Genomic DNA, 21,978 nt, shown 5'->3' on the forward strand with positions numbered 1-21,978 from the left:
CCATCTAACAGGTAGGAAATATACAGAAATTTAATAAAGTTATCAAACCCTTTAAAGTGACAGCAGCCTAATAAATCAGTTGCATAAATTAAATATATATTAATCATTATTAAAGCTACAATTTTCTCTGTTACCTTTGTTCTTTGATTAACATTAATGATTCAGATATCACAGCAACTGGTTTATTAGGCTGCTGTCACTTTAAAGGGTTAGTTCACTCAAAAGTGAAAATTTGCCCATGATTTATATGAGATTCTTCTTTCATACGGATACAATCAGAGTTAAATCAAAAATGTCCTGGCTCTTCTAAGAATTATAATGGCAGTGAATGGCAGCCCAAAAAAGTGCACAAATGCCTCGCTTCGCTTCAGAAGCCCTTTATTAACCCACTGGAGCCGTATGGATTACTTTTATATTGGATGGATGCACTTTTGTGGGCTTAAATTTTTGGGCTGCCATTCACTGCCATTAGAAAGCTTGGAACACCCAGGACATTTTTAATATAACTCTGATTGTATTGGTCTGAAAGAAGTAAGTCATATACACCTAGGATGGCTTAAGGGTGAGTAAATCATGGAATCATTTTCTTTTTGGGTGAACTATCCCTTTAACGCGAATTGAGCGTCTGGAGCAAGTGATTTCCATGTTAAGTCAATGTAAAGACGCGCTAACTGTGTGTGTGTGTGTGTGTGTGTGTGTGTGTGTGTGTGTGTGTGTGTGTGTGTGTGTATATATATATATATATATATATATATATATATATATATATATATATATATATATATATATATATATATATATATATATAAATATTAGTCAAACCAAAATTTATTCAGACACCCTCAACATTTCTCACATTACAGTTTATTCGCTATAGTTTAGAAAATATGACAAGAACAAATTAATCTTGATAATGTCAGATAACTTTGATAGAAAGGTATGCAATGGATTACAATCAACCAATCAGCTGTTAAATTTAAGTACACAATTATATAAAACCAATTACCAAGCAATGCTTAATTTTGTTCAGTCTGTGGTGTAAAAGGTCACATTAGCAATTAAAGAAAAAACACTTAAGCAAAAAATTGTCAGGTCAAAGTGTCTGAATAATTTTGGTCCCAATTTTTTTTATTAATTTTACTGGTAGTCCATTGTATGAAGAATTTTTGTGTATAATATGTCCCGGTTTACTTTATTTTGCCAGCCTCACTTACATAAATGAACTATAGTGTCCTGACCTGCACCCACTAGTATATAAAATTATATCTGGTGCCTGAATAATTTTTGGTTTGACTGTATATATATATATATATAATATATATATATATATATATATATATATATATATATATATATATATATATATATATATATATATATATATATATATATATATATATATATATATATATATATATATATATATATATATATATATATATATATATATATATATATATATATATATATATATATATATATATATATATATATATATATATATATATATATATATATATATATATATATATATATTGAATGCAATGTAAGTCGTTTTGGATAAAAGAGTAAGCCCAATGCATAAACATGTTAATGTAAAAATAAGTAAGTGTGATTCTACAGTCTCAACTGATGGGGCTATGACATGCAACAAAAGGCCAGAGAGTCTAACTGGATGGAATTGTGAAGGTGAATGGTGAGCGGTGTAAGGTGACAGAATTAAGCATCAATTCATTAAGTCAATGACGCCCACCTGCTTCAGATGGGAGATGGTGGAAAGGTGCAGGGCAGAAAACCCGAGCCGCATAGTCCTCGAACGTTGTCGGCTCCAAGTGGTGCTGGACTATCGTCTCCAGATATCTCGCTCTCTCTTCGTAGCTGATAAACGTATGAGTTAAGGTCAAACAAGGTTGGTGAATCGATTTCAAAAGCAACAAAAACACACACATCAATAGGGGTCAAACAGTTAACCAGGATGCCATGGGTTAATAATTCTCCCATCATACTGTAAACTGTATTACAAAGCTGTCATTGCTTTACGCATGGTGACATTGGGTATCAATGGACATCTTACTGTCGGTGTTATTCGGTTAAGAAAAATGATGGTATTGAGTAAATGGAAGGGATTGGATTACGCCGCTGTGTATGGGTTTAAAAGGAGGGATTCTGTTAATGGGGACGATTTGATTAAATAGTCCGGTAGCATATGGTCTTTGCTGCATTCATAACTTCGTAAACCAAGAACAACGCGGTTCGGATAACGACGGATGCTGCGTCACTGGAGAAACTCGAAGTAGCGGTGAGAAATGGAGTGTGCGAGATACACGGAGGGCCTGCTGGGACGAGGCAGGGGGAGGATATTCTCGGCTGTTTTTGGGGTGTTTCTGCGGGTGAAGAGGCACACGGAGCATCTCCACCAGGAAACGCAACACTCACGCAGATCTGTCGTTTGCCTTTTCCTGTCTCCAGCAGACCCGTTTCCTGCCGACGGGTCCTGCTGTTTGAGAGCAAACCCTGGAGTGAACGGGTGAGAAGTTCCCACAGAGGAGAAGAGAAAGCAGCTAGCGAAAGTGTCGGTGGGTGTGACGTAATTAGACACACGCCATGACAGAGCCGTGATGGTCTTGACAGCCGTGTTAACAGCTCAGAATAGCACTCATACAGTCTTACTGACTAAAACATTCAGTCAGGGCTGATACAAATGAATTCAAAGCTTCTGATTGCAGACTTCAACTGTGTCCTCCCTGTTCTGCACTTCCATATGATTGAGAGTAAGGCCAGAACTACCTCATGAACCATTAACAGGTAATACACCAACCGTCAAATGCTAAATTGCCAGCTAAAATACATATACAGAAGATTCATCTGATATATACACAACATAAATATAATATTGATCTATTGTTCAAAAGTGTGGGGTAAGTTTTTTTTGGTAACGCTATAGTTTAGGGTCTGATTCTCACTATCGCTAAGGTGCTGTATGTAAGTTTTTGACTGTACTAAAGCATAAAAATACCACAATATGTTTGCAGATATTTAGGAAACATTGTTCACACACTCATTTCCCTGAGAAACTATGCTACAGCCAGTTACTCTACTTTGAAATTTGCGTTACGTGTTGGAATGCCATTTTACCCAATAGTATTTCGCCACCACAGGTTGCCAGTTGGTGGAAAACAACGCGTATTGCTGCCATGGAAGCCAGTAAACAAACTGGGTGAGAGATCGCAGATTCTACCCGACCTAAAAAGCCTCTGCATCCATCTAAAAATCTCTCGGAACTGAAGCATATTAAAATGCAGATAAATCAGTTCATCAAGTTGCAGTGTGTAAGTATCCAATTGTCAATTGCACTCGAATCTGAAACTCAAACTGGCAACCCGTGTGAGCATCGAGTCTGAGGAGGGGCGGGGCAAACAATAGTTTAAATTTGGACTGCAGTACCACTTCAACCACGAGCTGTCATTCTTACATACAGCACCTTAAACTAGTAGCTTATTAGCATGCATATTACTAGGATATTGGCTGTTTATGAATACTGATAAAGCACATATTAATGCCTTATTTTGCATAACCATAATCTATATCCCTTAATCCTACCCAATACCTAAACTTCACCACTACTACATTACTATTACTATTAATTAAATAAGCAGTAATTTGTAGTTTATGGAGGCAAAAGTCATAGTTAATAGTTTTTTTATGGAATTAATACCTTTATTCAGCAAGGATGCTTTAAAATAATCAAATGTGACGGTAAAGACACTTATAATGTTACGTAAGATTTTTTTTTTTTTTCAATAAATGGTTTTATCTGAACTCTCTGTTAAAAACTAAATCCTGAAAAAATGCGTCATGTTTCCCACAAAGGAATTGAGCAGCACAACTGTTTTCATAATTGAAAATAATAAGAAATGTTTCATAAGCACCAAAGCTCTGAAGGATCACACAACGCATCACAGGAATAAATTACATTTTAAAATATATTAAAATAGAAAACAGTTATTTTGGGCCCTATTTTAACGATCTGAAACGCAAGTGTCAAAGCGTGAAGCGCAAGTAACTTTGTGGGCGGGTCTCGGCGCTGTTGCTATTTTCCCGGCGGGATAAATGGCTCTTGCGCCCGGCGCAAATCTAAAATGGGTTGGTCTGAAGTAGCTTCATTATTCATAGGTGTGGTTTGGGCGTAACGTGAATAAACCAATCCGAGCGTCATCCAACATTCCCTTTAAAAGCAGGTGCGCAAGTTCCATTATGGATTGCTATTATTATGGCGTATTTACATAGGCGTCGATTTCGGGGGGGACGCGTACCCACCAGATTTCGTCATGAGTCCTTTTGTGCCCACCACTTTTTTTTTTTTTTTTTAAACCTCGAGTTCAATTTTGCGGTGAAGCATTGCTGACACACACATATTATTTTTTCCACTCAATTGTGTCGTAATAACGATATCTTATGTCGTTTTAACTACATCTTTTCTCATAATAACGAGATCTTATGTCGTTTTAACGACATCTTTTGTTGTAAAAACGTTTGAAAAGCAGATGCAAGCTCCGTAAAATAGGCTCTTCCGCTGCCTGTATCAGTGGCAGTGCCCATAACACGAAATTGTTGTAATGGATTGATGTAGCCTATACAGTTCTTAACAGCCATGGGTAGCAGGTGCCATGGACCGCTCATGATTTAGCGTAATGACGGACCCCGGTGCAGCCACAAATATCATAATTATCTATGCAACACGCATCGCCGCAAATGAGTAAAGCAAGCCAACACGCAAACTGCCACAAGTGAAACTGAAAATAAGCTAAGTTTTAGATGCTCAAAAGCACAATCATCTTCATTAAAATTAATGAGACTAAAGGCTCTTACCAGTGTTTAGGTCGCTCGTTCTCATAATGCGGTCTTTGATGTTGAAAAGAGCTGATGAATAAAATACTCATATCGGTTGATTTCGTTGACATGAACTCCGTTAAATGTGCATATAGCGCGGGAATTGAAGATCGGATATATATTCATTTCGCGGAGAGGTGTAGCCTAAGGTAAGACAACCAGCATGTTTTTTATTTTTAATTATTTGTTTAGATTGTGTAGCCCGTTTTGTTTGCGCGCGCCGTTGCGATCTGCCTGCCTCATCTAGTCAAAAATGCCTTTTTACTGTGATGGTGGTGATAATAGGCTAAACGTTTAAACGATGCTTTAAGTGTTTATATGGATTTTATAAGCAAGACAAGTCAAGTGTTGATTTCAGAGGCTAAAGTGTTGGGTTAACTCACTGTCGGCCGCTGGCCGCTTGGTCGTCACTTTAAAAAGCAAAAACTTTAGTTTAACAAACATTAAATGCTTTAAACATTTTTCTAAATTAACTTAATAAAGAAACAAAACGAAATATATCTACTTTGACATTAAAAACAAAACTGAACTATTTTAATGGCTGTAACTAATGTGTAATAGGGAGGATTAAAAAAAACACGGGCTCCAGTGGGACTCTGATAATGAAGTGGTAAAAAAAATTGCAAAAATGAAAAATATTAAAGAATTCGCGGGGCGCTTTCGTCGGCATGAGTAAGATAGGCTATAAGACCCGCAATATGTCTCTCATCTGACATTTTTATTTATTTACATTAGTAAGCTGCAGGACATAGTCTTTCAAAACATGACCTGCGCGAAAGAGAAAAAAAAATGTACCCAGCACTTCTGAAAATGCACTTCTGAATGCGTCTCTGTCCCCAGCACATTTCAAACCAAACTGACGCCCATGCGTATTTACCAGGCGCATGCCAGGAGCGGTTCACAGCCGAGGAGACTGATGTTCTTGTAAGAGCAGTGAAAGACAGAGAAGTGAAGTTGTAATGTTGTACATTATGGTAAAGGTGATTTCACAGTCTTTTTTTTTCAGTCTTTCAGTCGATTTTTTTTCCTGGTTCTTGACGGACAAACCAATTTGTCAGATGTCCTTATATACATATATGTCTTGCCACTATTGGGCAAACAGGTCTTATCCTTAATTATTACAATTAGCCTGAATCATTTGTAAGCTAGATTTATGCCTATTTTTTTCACATCTTTTTTTCACATCTTCGTGGCACACCACAATGATTTCCGTCATCTCATGTGTTAATATTTTTTTAGTGTAACAATTTATGATTTGCAAAAATAACTGTTGCATCTGTGTAGATTACATGAGCAAAGTGTATGCGCGTTGTGCACGCTATACATTATGGTCAAGCATGCGCCCTTAAAATAGCATAATGAACAACGCGCCACTGACTTTAGACTAGGTTTTTTCTGGTCAGTGGCGCAATTGTTTAATGGAACAGCAAAATAGCACCAGGGATTGTTTGCGCCGGAACACGCCTCCTTTTTTGCGCTGAACCGCCCAGGGAGCGCAAGTTCATTCACTAGTTTAGCGACGTGCTTCTGTGGAGGGAAAAGCGCGCTTTGCGCGGGTGCAAAATAGGAATGACACATGCGTCGGTGTACAAAGTCAATTGCGCTGGGTGCAAGATAGGGCCCATAAAATTGTCATAATATTTCACAATATTACGTTTTTTACTATGTTTCTGATCAAATAAATGCAGCTTTAGTGTAGGCCTCAAACTTTTGAACGGTGGTGCAAATTATATACCATTTTATTCAGAGTAGAATTTACTAAAAATTATATTTACAAATTTGTACTTTTATCAAAAAAATTAACACAGACCACTGTATAAATAAACAAAAAGTGTTTGAAGCTGCAATTAAATAATCCTTTTCTCCATTTCAGGTCACCAAAATGGAAAACCTGGTTCTTGGACTGAAAGGTCAGGGTCTTGAAGGGTCTAGTCTTGGTCAGGTATTAGTCAGGATCTGGTTCTTGGGAATTTGATTACAACTCTGCTACGTAGATGGTTCATGGCCAGAATAAACTGCAAAGTGGGCCATATTTTATGCCGATGGTCCGGCTACAAGGGGCAACCACTCCAAACAGCGAGAGCAAAGCATGAGCAGCACCGCTGTGCGTCTTAATAGCCCTCTCAGAGCCGCCCAACATGTGGCCACCATCCTGAACCTGAGATGAGCCTCTAATGCCACCCTGTCACCAAGACAACAAATCCTCTCCGCTGTTGACTTCAGATGCTCTTTGTGTGTCACAAAGAGAGAGGTAAAGGGAAAAACAGTTCTTCTTTTTCCTTCTCATACATGGTGCTTCTTTTTTTTTTTTGCACCGTGTATTCACCCAAATAACCCGGGCCTTGCATCCACTGTAATTGAATTTTTGATGGGTGGTGTTTTTTTTATGACGGCTTGTTAAAAAGGAGAAAGTCCTTTTAAGAGAGTGCGTGCCGGGTTTTCGCGCCCTCTCTAGCATCACATGCTAGTAGAGAAGAGGAGGATAAAAAAGAGCCTTTTGTGCATTACCAGAAACTCATTTTCCCTGCGGATGAAAGGCAGAAGGGGGGAAAAATACTCCTGGCCTCTTCCCCCCCTCCTACAGAGCTTTTCATTGTCACCGCGCTGAACTCCTGGGCTCTGGAAGGAAAGAGAGAAATTGCCACTGAAGAGACAGCAAAAGTGAGCTTGTTAGCACATTAGGAGTGAAGGGCTCGTGGTGGGCTCCAGGAACAGTCCCTGGTGGTGTGTTAATTCAGCACTCCGAACATGCTGGTGCTGATAGCTTCCAAATTGATCACTCCTGCTACCCCCGACTTCATTCCCTCCCCCTCTTGAAGCTGGTGGCAGTGGAGGAGAACACAAGCGCACCTCTAGAAAGGAGGAGAAGCCTTTTATAATGTCAAAGTCTTGACAGCCACCTTGACACACTGACAGCTCCTCTCTGATGGCATGGTGTCTGTCTGGTGAGCACTTCTAGGTAGATGTCAATGACCTCTGTGTTCTTATGCCAGCAGTTCTGATGTCTCTCTATCACCATAGTGAAAATTTGAACAATTGGCTCCCTTTCAATTCTTGAGGGTTAAGTTGAATTGAATTGGCCAAACCCCACAGGAAGTTGGAATATAAATCTGAATGCGAATGACAGGAAGGGGAATTTACTGACTGTAATTTAAAATAAATCAACACAGTTAATGCATTCTAGGAAATTAAGTTCTCTTCCACAATATTTTAATTTATTCAATATGATGCTATCTATCTATCTATCTATCTATCTATCTATCTATCTATCTATCTATCTATCTATCTATCTATCTATCTATCTATCTATCTATCTATCTATCTATCTATCTATCTATCTATCTATCTATCTATCTATCCATCCATCCATCCATCCATCCATCCATCCATCCATCCATCCATCCATCCATCCATCCATCCATCCATCCATCCATCCATCCATCCATCCATCCATCCATCCATCCATCCATCCATCCATCCATCCATCCATCCATCCATCCAACCACCCACCCACCCACCCATCCATCCATCCATCCATCCATCCATCCATCTATAATCCATCATCCATCCACCATCCATCCATCCATCCATCCATCCATCCATAATCCATCATCCATCCATCCATCCATCCATCCATCCATCCATCTATAATCCATCCATCCATCCATCCATCCATCCATCCATCCATCCATCCATCCATCTATAATCCATCATCCATCCATCCATAATCCATCCATCATCCATCCATCCATCTATAATCCATCATCCACCTATATTCCACCATCCATCCATCCATCCATCCATCCATAATCCATCATTCATAATCCATCATCCATCCATCTATAATCCATCATCCATCCATCATACATCCATCCATCATCTATAATCCATCATCCATCCATCTATCTATAATACATCATCCATCCATCTATAATCCATCCACCTATAAACCATCATTCATCCATCTATAATCCATCATCCATCTATAATCCAATATCCATCCATCTATAATCCATCATCCATCCATCATCTATACATCTATAATCCATCATCCATCCATCTATAATCCATCATCCATCCATCTATAATCCATCATCCATCTATAATCCATCATCCATCCATCATCTATACATCTATAATCCATCATCCATCCATCTATAATCCATCATCCATCTATAATCCATCATCCAGCCATCCATCCATCTATAATACATCATCCATCCATCTATAATCCATCATCCATCCAACCATCTATAATCCATCATCCATCCACCATCCATCCATCCATAATCAATCATCCATCCATCCATCTATAATCCATCCATCCATCCATCCATCCACCATCCATCCATCCATCTATAATCCATCATCCATCCATCCATCCGTCCATCTATCTATAATACATCACCCATCCATCTATAATCAATCCACCTAAAATCCATCATCCATCCATCTATAAAACATCATCCATCCATCCATCTATAATCCATCATCCATCCATCATCTATACATCTATAATCCATCATCCATCCATCTATAATCCATCATCCATCTATAATCCATCATCCAGCCATCCATCCATCTATAATACATCATCCTTCCATCTATAATCCATCGATCCATCCATCCATCTATAATCCATCATCCATCCAACCATCTATAATCCATCATCCATCCACCATCCATCCATCCATAATCAATCATCCATCCATCCATCTATAATCCATCCATCCATCCATCTATAATCCATCATCCATCCATCCATCCGTCCATCTATCTATAATACATCACCCATCCATCTATAATCAATCCACCTAAAATCCATCATCCATCCATCTATAAAACATCATCCATCCATCCATCTATAATCCATCATCCATCCATCCATCTATTATCCAATATCCATCCATCTATAATCAATCATCCATTTATAATCCATCATCCAGCCATCCATCCATCTATAATACATCATCCTTCCATCTATAATCCATAATCCATCATCCAGCCATCCATCTATAATACATCATCCATCCATCCATCCATCCATAATCCATCATCCAGCCATCCATCCATCCATCTATAATCCATTATCCATCTATAATCCATCATCCATCCATCTATAATCCATCATCCATCCATCCATCTATAATCCATCGATCCATCCATCCATCTATAATCCATCATCCATCCATCCATCTATAATCCATCATCCATCCAACCATCTATAATCCATCATCCATCCACCATCCATCCATCCATAATCAATCATCCATCCATCTATAATCCATCCATCCATCCATCCACCATCCATCCATCCATCTATAATCCATCATCCATCCATCCATCTATAATCCATCATCCATCGATATATCATCCATCCTTCTATCCATCCATCCAATCTATCTTTCAAATTTCAAAAGGCTTTAACTCAAAGTTTTCAAAAAAGACTGCCATCATTCAAAGTTTGTGTTAAAAAAACATACTTTTATATAAATTTCTTGTTTGATTAATTTTAATTCTACTTCTAGATTCATTGTACTTCTAATTCTACTTCTACTTTAATTCTACTTCTTTTCAGTTCAACTCTGCATCCTGTTTGCTACCTCGATTGAAATTTAATTCAAATCAAAGCAATGAAATGGCAGTTTCAATTCAGTTCTGCCTAGAGCATGAGTCCGGCTACAACGTGTTCATTATACTGAAGTGATGTCCGAATTAATCATAAAATACAGTGAGAACACAAACAAAAACAGGGCATCTCAAAGGACACTTGTGCTTGGAAACATCAGTGCAGCCAAGAGTTCTGGGACAATCGGATGTGTGACAGCAGCACAAGGATGGGCAATATCTCCACTCTCTGAGAGCACAGCTATTCCCTGCTCTCGCCTTGCAAATTAACACAGCACAGTAGCTGACGAGCGTGGTGAGACCACGGTCCCAAATCGCACACACACACACAGCTCATTTTAATTACACACATGATCAGTCATTTTCTCCACATGGTGTGGTTGTTATTATCTGTGCTGAGAATTCCTCAGTAGGACATCATTGGCACCTTTCAAAAGAAACCCAGAGAAGGATCCGCAGCCCCACAGAGAGAGCCACTGTCCGGCTGTCGAACGGCTCTCGTATCCTCACACACAACCCGGTGGGATGCGCACAGAGGAGTCCGCTCACTCAAACCACAAACCACAAGGTCTCCACAGGTGCTTTTGTCAGGACACGTCTGTCAAACCCTATGAGAAATCACTTAGCTGATATACAGTTTTCAGTCACACCACTTTAATGGAGCGTCAAACTAGCTCTTGCTATTAAAGACACCATGAAATAAAAACGGACAATTCTTGTTTTATGGAATATTTAAAATGATTCTCTTCTCTAATGACGTGTTTAATGGCGTGAGGGCAGGGGACAACACAGACACAGATCACAGACAGCAATGGGAAGGGACAATGATCCAACCATCCAATCAATTCCTGATGGAAAAAAATCAAGTCCCGTCCTACATTTTTACCTCATTTGAGAAGCTGTTTCACTCAACGTCACAATAGGGAATAAAAGACGATTGCAATTTCCATTTCAGGACGACTTTAAGATCTCCCATCGACTAAGCAATCTAACCAGATCTACCCAATTATGCATGCTGAAAAAATATGAATCAAATATCAAGTGTCAATCAAAACAATTTGGAAGATAAACCTTAAAAACAACAGTTATCAAGATCTAGGAAGCCAAATAAAACTACATATGCACTGATGCTTGAGAGAGAAAGAGAACGAGATCAGAAAAGTGACAGAGAAAAACATCACACAAATAATCAAATTTGAGGAGTTTTACAGAGTATAATTACAGAAATCTATGTGTGCCCTGAAGTGCAGGCTAATCGGTTTATTTTTTCCATCTGATGCCTGCTGATATCGTGGCCCTAACAGTGATTTTATTAGCGAGGCACGGTGCTGCGGCTGGCTGCCATAGCCCCGTCATTACGGCCAATGTCTCCGTGTGGCACAAGCAGATGAGAGGAGAGATAGCCCAAGCTAATGCACCGTTGCCTGGGGCTCCGAGACACTGATCTGGGCCCGGGCTCCAGCATCACAGCCTCTCCTATTAATCTCTGCTGAAACCAAATTGGAGGGATCGTGAAATACAGCCCCAAGAGCGTCCGGCCCGATTTATCGCCCTGTGTCCTGTCCCCGCGCCCCAGGGGGAAAGTGATGTGCGTGCTGCCGTTGCAAATGCAACATTTATTTAACATTCACGACGCACAAGTCAGCGCTAATGCTATCAGAGAGAAGCGTGTGTGCGGCGAGCTACACGTACATGGAGGTCCTGATTAGTATGAATGAGTAAAGGTGGCCTCGCCATCTGCCTCCCATGCATGTCTTTTTTAAACGGTAACCTGATTTTGTGGTTCTACGGGGAGTGGAGATTTTTCACCACGGCTTTCAAATGCCATGGCTATTAATTCTTTAAATCGCATTGAGTTTTGCAGAATTTGCACAAGGAGTGTTTATCTTCTAACATGTTTCAGCAGGTTTTGATGCACAGATGGACAAGCTTGCAACATTTAAAAAAATAAATGATTATTATCAAGTTCTGTGGATCATTTTCACAGCTCCACCAGTCAAAACTATATAAAATATGAAGATCATTTTCTCTCATCATTTAGCATTTCTAGTTTTAACAAAGATGGCCTCTATTCACCATAGACAATTTTAGACCCTAGAATCCACTAGAATGAAGATATTGTGTGATTTATTTTTGAGAACAGAGGCTGCAAATATGTTTTAGGGGTAATTTACTCTGAATTCATCCCTTACAAGTAATTACATTTTTTATAAATTGTGTTACATTATCATCCATAACTTGGGTCCTGGCAGACCAGGATCACAAGTTATTGATCATTAAATTGAGAATGTCTCCATAAAATTTCCTCAATTTGAATTGAGGTATCAAAATCAAACAGAATGCAGAATTGCAATTCAAATTTGAACGCAAGGAGGCAAAAATTCAATAGATGGAAATTCATAACTACAAAAGCAAAACAAACTTTCAAACAAGGTTTTGTCAAGAAAAGATTCAAAATTATTTTTCTTGAAAAAGTCTTGAAATTACAGAGAAAATGATGGAAGGATGGAAATTGTAGATAGATAGATGATAGATAGATAGCTAGATGATAGATAGATAGATAGATAGATAGATAGATAGATAGATAGATAGATAGATAGATAGATAGATAGATAGATAGATAGATAGATAGATGGACGGATAGATAGATAGATGGATGGATAGATGTATAGATGGATGGATAGACGGATAGACAGATAGACAGACAGACAGACAGACAGACAGACAGATAGATAGATAGATAGATAGATAGATAGATAGATAGATAGATAGATAGATAGATAGATAGATAGATAGATAGATAGATAGATAGATAGATAGATAGATAGATAGATAGATAGATAGATAGACAGACAGACAGATAAATAGACAGACAGATGCATGGATGGATGGAGACAGGATGACAGACAGATAGAATGAGACGAAACAATAGAAGACAGACAGACAGAGACAGAATGACACAGATAAAATGACAGACAGACAGACAGAACAATAGAAGACAGACAGACAGACAAGACAAACAGAAAGAGGCAGAATGACAGTCAGACAGACAGACAGACCGACAGACAGATATCTGCTACACTAACCACAAACTCCATGTCAGGAGCCTGCAGCGCATCCTAAACACCTTGTAAGAGTCAGACCCACAATCCCCATCGCCACGCACCCCCAGGGAGCTTGTTGTTTACCAATCTATCCCGAGACGGAGGGGGCCACACAACAACATTTTTTTTTTGTTAACACACCCTGCACCTCACTCATTCACACACGGCCTGTGCTTGACTGACTGGAAAGTCTGAGGATGAAGCTGTCGGTGATAACAGGTCAAAACAGGGGAGAAGTTAGGAGGAGTGGCCCAGTGATTGATCGACATATTAATGCCATCGCAGGCCACTGAGGTGAACTGTGCTGGAAAAAAAACACAGACATGAACAGTGACGGGGGTCGCTTGTGCAGTTACAATGATTACTAATGCACAAAATAAAGAGAAAGAAAATGGCAAAAGCAATTAAGGACTGACCCCACCAATACACCCCCCCCCCCATCTGTTCCAACCCCTTTTCAGCACTGACAGGACAATTAGTGAATAGCGCAACCTTCCATCCCCCTTCACACACACACACCAACAAACCACGTTGTTACTGGAACACAATGGGGCCCATTGTGAGAGCTGGCAGTGTGTGGCAGCGCTGCCCGTTAGGCGTTTGGCTGTGGATATGTTGAGTGTGTGTGTGTGCAGGCCGCTCAAGCATGGGGACAAAAGGGGAAGCGCTGGCCTGCTGCTTCCATCAGCTCGGTTGCCTTTGGAAAAGCCAGAGTCAGAAGGAAGGAGGCTATGACCCAAAGCTCTTCCACTCTCTCCGCTATCACGCCCTGCCATATGCTGACCCCAGCAGCCCGGCACTTATCGCTGCCAATCAGCAGCCAGCGGGCCTGCCCCCACTGTCATGCCGGAGCTGGCGCGGTCCCACACACACCACTGGACTGGCACGGCCAATGGGGAAGCCGCTTAGCACGTCCCCTCCTCTCCCCCTGCGTCCCAATCGACCACTGACAGATGGAAGATGGCCGTGACTCTTAGACTTGCGTGTTTTTTTACATTTTTTTTTATCAAGTCCAAGCCAACAACACCCAATCTCCCCCCGGCCAACTCGCAGCCGCGAGCCAGACGGATCAGATAATGTGGGTTTCTCGCAGCACAATCGGGGGTTGAAGGACAAGATCTAGATCCACTTAATTCCAGGATGTGTTACAAGGAACCGAGTAGCTGTAACAATCCGGTAGCCTGGGGGAGAGACAGGTCAACTAGCTCTAATCAAAATGGGGTGTTTAAAACGCACACACACTTCCACATATGGCAGCCCAGACTGTAGCAGAACATTTTATCACTCAGGCCCAACATGGTGCCCTCAGAGACTGAGGCTGGCTGGAAGGCCCCGAGCTCGGGCTCTTTTTTTCCACACATGGCCCTTTGGATTACTCCTGTGCTATCTGCGGTTTAACCCTGTTATTTTGTCTGCCCAGCATTCATAACATTGACCCACGCCAGCTACCTGCTATCTTCTGTTTTTTTTCTTTCCCTCCAACAGACATTAAGACCAAAGAGGCCCCTTTCTATCCATTCCAGGCCCTAATTTCACAGTCATGCCGAATGAGGGATCAGTGCACGGGGAGGCAGATGGACGCAGCCCCGGGCCAAGAGAAAGAACTGGAACTTAGAGTCAGGCACAAGAGAGGTTGAGGCGTGTTGGCTTACAAAACGAGAAAAAGGAAGAGATGAATGAAAAAAGTGAGAGCAGCAGTCTGAGTTTATAGAGTTTAATGGAAAAAATTAGGCTGTTTTGAAGTGGCTTGACTGTGGACTCTTTAGAAAAGAAAAATGCTGGTCTGTCTTTCTTAAATCGAAATCATTTACTCACAACACATGTCTCTGCAGAGCTAAAAAGGGGATTTTGATGACCATGTGTCAGTTGATTGTTACGAAAGCGGCTGGTGCACCATTTAAACATTTCTAAATGAGGAGCTCTACAGTAAGAACAGCACCTGATGTGTATCCACAGCAAATCTAATTGTCAGTTTTTGTGTGAAACTAAAGTAGGTAACCTGAGGCTCAGTGTATGACGCATTTCAGATGGAAGAAAATGAGCTTGATTTTACAGAAAAAGAGACGCAATGGAAGCCTCGAAAGTTACTTTAACTACTTCCACTTCTTTCCAATTACACAAATCAACCCAAACACCAACTGACTGTTAGACTGACTAACAATGCAACCAGTATAGTCCAATTAACCTAACGATTGACAGCTATGAGTCACTTCTTTTAGTGAATTATATGAGACACTGATATGGTGCAATCAATGTACCAGAATTTATGAACAAATGATTCTTAGAAGTCAGTTCAAAAACGTACAGCATAAACAGTGTAGCTTGATTCCTAAAACAAATTAATCTTATTAGCCGGTTCTTTAAGTGAATCAAAAACACAGTATGACCAATGTAGCCCAATCCATGAATAAATTACTCTTTATGGGCTAGTTCTTTTAGTGAATCAAAAACGTACAGCACAAACAGTGTAGCTTGAATCCTAAAACAAATTACTCTTATAAGCCGGTTCTTTTAGTGAATCAAAAACACATAGGCTGAATCCGAAATCACCCCCTAAACCACCATTCACTATTCCCTATGTTAGACCACTAATATAGTTCACTTGAAGGAGTGAATGAAAACAAGTGAGTGAATTCAGACAGCCATTGTGTGTACATCAGCTGTACACTCATTGCGGTGTAATGTGGGATTGAATAAGTGCACTCGGACACAACTACAAATTGCTGTCCCCTCAAATAATGCCCTATTTGAGGGTATAGGGGGTGATTTCGGATTCAGCCACAGTATGACCAATATAGCCCAATCCATGGCAAATGACTCTTATGAGCCGGTTCTTTTAGTGAATCAAAAACATACAGCACAATCAGCTTAGCTTGAATCTAAAAACAAATTCATCTTGAGAGCGGTTCCTTTAGTGAATCAAAAACACATTGTGTAACAAATGTAGTCCAATCCATGAACAAATGACTCTTATGAGCTGGTTCTTTTAGTGAATAAAGAAAATACAGCACAATTGGCTTAGTTTGAATCCTAAAACAAATGACTCTTATGAGCCGGTTCGTTTAGTGAATCAAAAACATACAGCACAATAAGTGTAGCTTGAATCCCAAAACAAATTACTCTTATGAGCTGGATATTTTAGTAAATCAAAAACACATAGTGCGACCAATGTTGCCCAATCCATGAACAAATGACTCTTGTGAGCCGGTTCTCTTAGTGAATCAAAAACATACAGCACAATAAGTGTAGCTTACAACCCCAGACAAATGGCTCTTTTAGTGAATAAAAAACAAATAGCATGACCAATGCAGCCCAATTCATGAAGAAATTTATCTTATGAGCCAGTTTTTTTTTTGTACAACCCCAAATCAGAAAAAGTTGTGACAGTATGGAAAACGCAAAAAAAAAAAAAAAAAAGAAGTGATTTCTAAATTTACTTTGACTTGTATTTCATTGCAGACAATATGAACACAAAATATTTCATGTTTTGTCTGGTCAACTTCATGTCATTTGTAAATATGCATCCTTTCCTGTCATTCAGACCAGCAACACATTTCAAAAAAAGTTGGGACAGGATCAATTTAGGGCTAGTAATGAGGTAAAATGGTTAAATAATGATGTGATTTTAAACAGGTGATGTCAACAGGTGATTGTAATTATGATTTGGTACAAAAGCAGCATCCAAGAAAGGTCTAATCCTTTAGGAGCAAAGATGGGCAGAGGATCGCCAGTTTGCCAACAAATACGTGAGAAAATTATTGAAATGTTTAAAAACAATGTTCCTCAAAGAAAGACAGGAAGAGATTTGGATATTTCACATTCAACAGTGCATAACATAATTAAAAGATTCAAGGAATCTGGAGGAATTTCAGTGCGTAAAGGACAAGGGCGCAAGCCTAAGCTGAACAACCGTGATCTCCGATCCCTCAGGCGCACTGCATCAAGAATCGTCATTCATCTATAAGCGATATCACCACATGGGCTCAGGACTACTTTGGCAAACTTTTGTCAAGTACCACAATACGTAGTTACATCCACAAATGCCAGTTAAAACTGTACTGTGCCAAAAGGAAGCCCTATGTTAACAGTGTCCAGAAGCGCCATCGACTTCTCTGGGCTCGGAGGCATCTGGGATGGACCATCACACAGTGGAAACGTGTACTGTGGTCAGATGAATCAGTATTTCAGGTATTTTTTGGGAGGAATGGACGCCGTGTGCTCCGGACCAAAGAAGAAAAGGATCATCCAGACTGTTACCAGCAACAAGTCCAAAAGCCAGGGTCTGTCATGGTATGGGGTTGTGTCAGTGCCCTTGGCAAAGGTAACTTGCACTTCTGTGAAGGCACCATTAATGCTGAAAAGTACATAGAGATTTTGGAGCATAATATGCTGCCTTCAAGAAGAAATCTTTTCCAGGGACGTCCATGCATATTTCAACAAGACAATGCAAAACCACATTCTGCACACATTACAAAGTCCTGGCTGCGGAGGAAGAGGGTACGGGTTGAAGTGAAGTGCAAAATGCGACAACGAAGACCCCATACTGTTGCCCACCTTAAGACTTTTTTTTTTTTTTTGCGTTTTCCATACTGTCCCAACTTTTTAACGATTTGGGGTTGTAAAACAAAAACAAAGACACAATCAGTGTGTCCTAAATCCCGAAACAAATGACTCCCGTGAGCTGTTTTTAAATGAATCAACAACATATAGTGCAGCCAGCGCACTCCCGTTCTCAAAACAAGCTAAATTAATAATTAATAATGAATGTAATTTATAATGTGTTGTATAATTTACAGCAGAGATTTTACGTAAGCAATTATAAATAAAATATCAATAACTGAATTGATAAACTAAATAAAATCGAACTGATCTGAAATGTAATCTAGATTTCAAATCATGACGTTGCCACAGAACAATGTCATGAATTGATTACATTGATGATGGCTCATGGCTAGCTCCTTATGAGGGCTGAACCAGCAACTTCACCCGCTCTGCACTTTAACAACTACACCACCCCACCCGCTAGTGATTGATTTAGAGATACTAGGATGTTAAGGGGACAATTAGGTTACATCCCTTTCTCTCTCTCTCTCTGCAATGACTTCATGTGGCTACACCATCAACAGGTAAGCAGGATATACAGTGACTTCCTTTCTCGCATCCCTGGGGTCCTCTTAGTCCCACAGGCCGTTTTCCGCGTAGGAGAGCAGCCGTTTTGGCACATAGATCTTCTAATCACTACTAGCCTGCCATCCATCCCTCCCTCACAGTCATCAATTATTCGCACAGGACAGAAAGAAAATAAGGTGCGAGGGTGCTCAAAGAAAGAGAGAAAAAAGAGGGAAGGATAGTTTCAAAATAAAGGGAATCAGGCTGAAAGAAAAACAGACAGAGAGAGAGAAAAGGTTTGGAGAGACATCCGTCGATAATGACAGATTACTGTAATTCAGGCTGTCAGGAGCATCGACCTGTGCGGCTCACGCCAATCAATAGCTCAGTCCACTATCGAGCTCCGCGCAGGCACACAGATGGGCGAGATTGCTGCGAGCGAAAGACTCAAGCTGAGCCAAACAATCTCTCTGGCTTGGAGGACATGGCAGATGAGAATCGCTTTCCCCCCCTTTTCTCTCTCATTTTCTCCCCTCCTCTCCATCTTTGCTTTGTTTTCTGGAAGTAGCATCTCTTCGATAAGAAAAGAGTGCTCTTAAAGAAAGGTTAAAGGTCTTCGGTACCAACGAGCCAGAGAGGCTGGGTTTGGACTGGGAAAAGCTTAGATATTTAACATTATCTAAAGCATATAGTGGATGTAATTGTGGTTGTAAACGGTTTGAAGACAAAAAACTATTTTATAGTGGCAACTTGACCATGCACAAGTTCAAATCCAGCCTGTGTGGTTCGTTCAGACTGAAGGACATCAACATTTCTTTAAAAGTGCTCTTTTCTTATTATATATGATTATACTTTGAGGGTCAAAAGAGCTGACTGCCAGTGATATTGCGGTGTGATATGGCTCAGGTTCGCCCTTCGTGTAAATCTATGGGATTTTTCTCACTCGCCACTTCGGAAAGGAAGAGCACACCGGTCCTCAACCACAAGTCACATGATTTGAGATATGCAGCAGGATGTGTACAGGTCCAAATCCCTAACCATAAAACATGAGCAATATAAATACACTTTGCAAGCACCACTAATTATTAGGGCTGTCAATCAATTTTAATATATAAATTGTAATTAATCTCATAATTTAATGCAGTGTTAAAAAAGGTATTGGATCGATATTATAAAGAAAAAAAACAGATTCTCAAAAATGCATCAAAACGTATGGGATCAAGTAAATGAAAATGCAATAATAATATATGTAATAATAATATATACACAACCCTTCAAAAGTTTTTTTTTTTTTTTTCAAATCAAGCAAGGATGCAATACAGTGACAGTAAAGACATTTATAATGTTACAAAAGATTTTGATTTCAAACTAATTCTGCTCCTCAATCCTGAAGAATTCTGAAAAAAATGCATCATGGTTTAGCCAAAAAATATTACGCAGATTAGAATTATTAGAATGTGACACCGTGACTGCTGAAAATTCAGCTTTGACATCATAGGAACAAAATTACATTTTAAAATATATAAAAGTTTTAAATTGTTATAATGTTTCACAATATTACTCAACTAAATGCAGCCCTGGTAAGCATAAAATACTTCTTTCAAAAACACATCTAACAAGCCCAAAGCTTTGAATGGTAGTTTAAATAACGCTACTTTTATTCCATAAATCGATTTCCATTAGATTTTTACATTAGTTTGACAGCCCTAATAATTATGTAAAGGTAAACGACAAACACAAGTACTTATATACGTTTTTTTAAAGAGATATTGTATGTTGTACATGTATAATAATAACTGAAAAGTGGTCAAAAAGACCCACATGTGTGATCGCGAAAAAGAGAGAGAGAGAAAAAAGCTAATTGCCAGAGAAGGATTTCAAAAGCAAATGGCTGTGCATCACGGTTAGTAGGCATTGAGGGATGATCAGAATGATTCCATCACCCGCCTGACTGGGTGTGTAGAGAGCGGTGCTCTACATGTGAGAAATAAGATGTCAATAATTATTGAGCGGCTCTACCTGAGAGAGACCAACCTGACCGCTTGCAAGTCAATCCGTACACATGTGAGCCAGGTCTGTACGGCAGGAGGACAGAGCAGAAAACGAACCAAGCAGGCGGTAACAATGATAATAGGTTTCTGCCACCTTAAACATGACAAAATGTGCACTCATTAGTCTGGGAAAAGGATACAAATTTTGGTAAAGAGGAATGAGGGATTTCAGAGCTCTACTGGCGTTGATGGCTGTGGCTCGCACCACTGTGGGTAAGATATTTCCATCCACTATGGCTCCATCAAACAAGGGACCGAAGAATGGCACCTGTGGAAAATGAGATGACATGATATATGAACAGTTAGTGGACTGTTAAGAGCAAAATGTGACACGCTCCAAGCAGGAACAAAGCACACATTTCAATCAGTATTAAGGCCTATTCACAGTCACACACACACACACACACGAAAAATGTGCATGACAAGATTGTAAAACAAAATAATGAATCTCTACAAACTCCTTCACATTGAGTCTAAAATATCATATAGGGAATGGTATATTTTTAGTCACTCTTCAGTGATCCTTCAGAAATCATTCTAATATGCTGATTTTCTGCTCAAGACACATTTCTTACTATTATCAATGTTGAAAACAATGTTATGCTGAATAATATTTTTGTGGAAACGGTGATACTTTTTTCCAGGATTCTTATGGAGAGTTCAAAAGAACAACATTTATTTGAAACAGAAATATTTTGCAGCATTATGAATGTCTTGGCCGTGATTTTTGATCAATTTAATGTGTCCTCTTTGCTGAATAAAAGTATTAATTTCTTTTAAAAACAAATCTTACTGACCCCAAACTTTTTAACAGTAGTGTATGTTATTTGTTTTCACATACCAAACATTTATTCAGTTTATTCAGGTTTCTAAACCTTTTTTTTCAGTCAGAGGGAATAGTTTTGGTATAAAGTTGTTTGCAAACACATAGTCGCAATAAGATTTCCTGTGAACAAGCCTTCACACAGCATATACGCTAGTAGCTTTATCCTTCAAATAAAAGGAGTCATGGAAATGTCAAAACCTTCGACGTATTTCAGCCTGTTACAGAAAACCCCCTGACATTAAGCAGAAAAGACACAGTGAATAGCCCTTATGCACTGAAATGGGGTCTAAATGGACTTTCATAAAAGCCAGGCCTCGTCTTTCTTTATCTCTCCATCTTTCTACATTTCCTCAGACTGCATGAAAGACTG

The 21,978-nt window shown here is 39.5% G+C and overlaps 1 protein-coding gene across 5 annotated transcripts in view; it reads right to left on the bottom strand.

The window, feature by feature from the left end:
- ralgapa1 (Ral GTPase activating protein catalytic subunit alpha 1) overlaps window positions 1–21,978 on the bottom strand; it is a 100,296-nt gene that overhangs the window by 6,158 nt on the left and 72,160 nt on the right. For all 5 annotated transcript variants that reach the window (XM_079832434.1, XM_079832433.1, XM_079832436.1 and 2 more), the window contains 2 exons: window positions 20,923–21,050; window positions 1,754–1,878 (listed from right to left, as the gene is read on the bottom strand). In XM_079832434.1, the coding sequence (XP_079688560.1) occupies window positions 1,754–1,878; window positions 20,923–21,050 (253 nt within the window). The remainder of the gene's footprint in view (window positions 1–1,753; window positions 1,879–20,922; window positions 21,051–21,978) is intronic.

The sequence above is a fragment of the Gobio gobio genome (assembly GCF_949357685.1).
Source record: "Gobio gobio genome assembly, chromosome: 13".
NCBI classification, from domain to species: Eukaryota; Metazoa; Chordata; class Actinopteri; order Cypriniformes; family Gobionidae; genus Gobio; species Gobio gobio.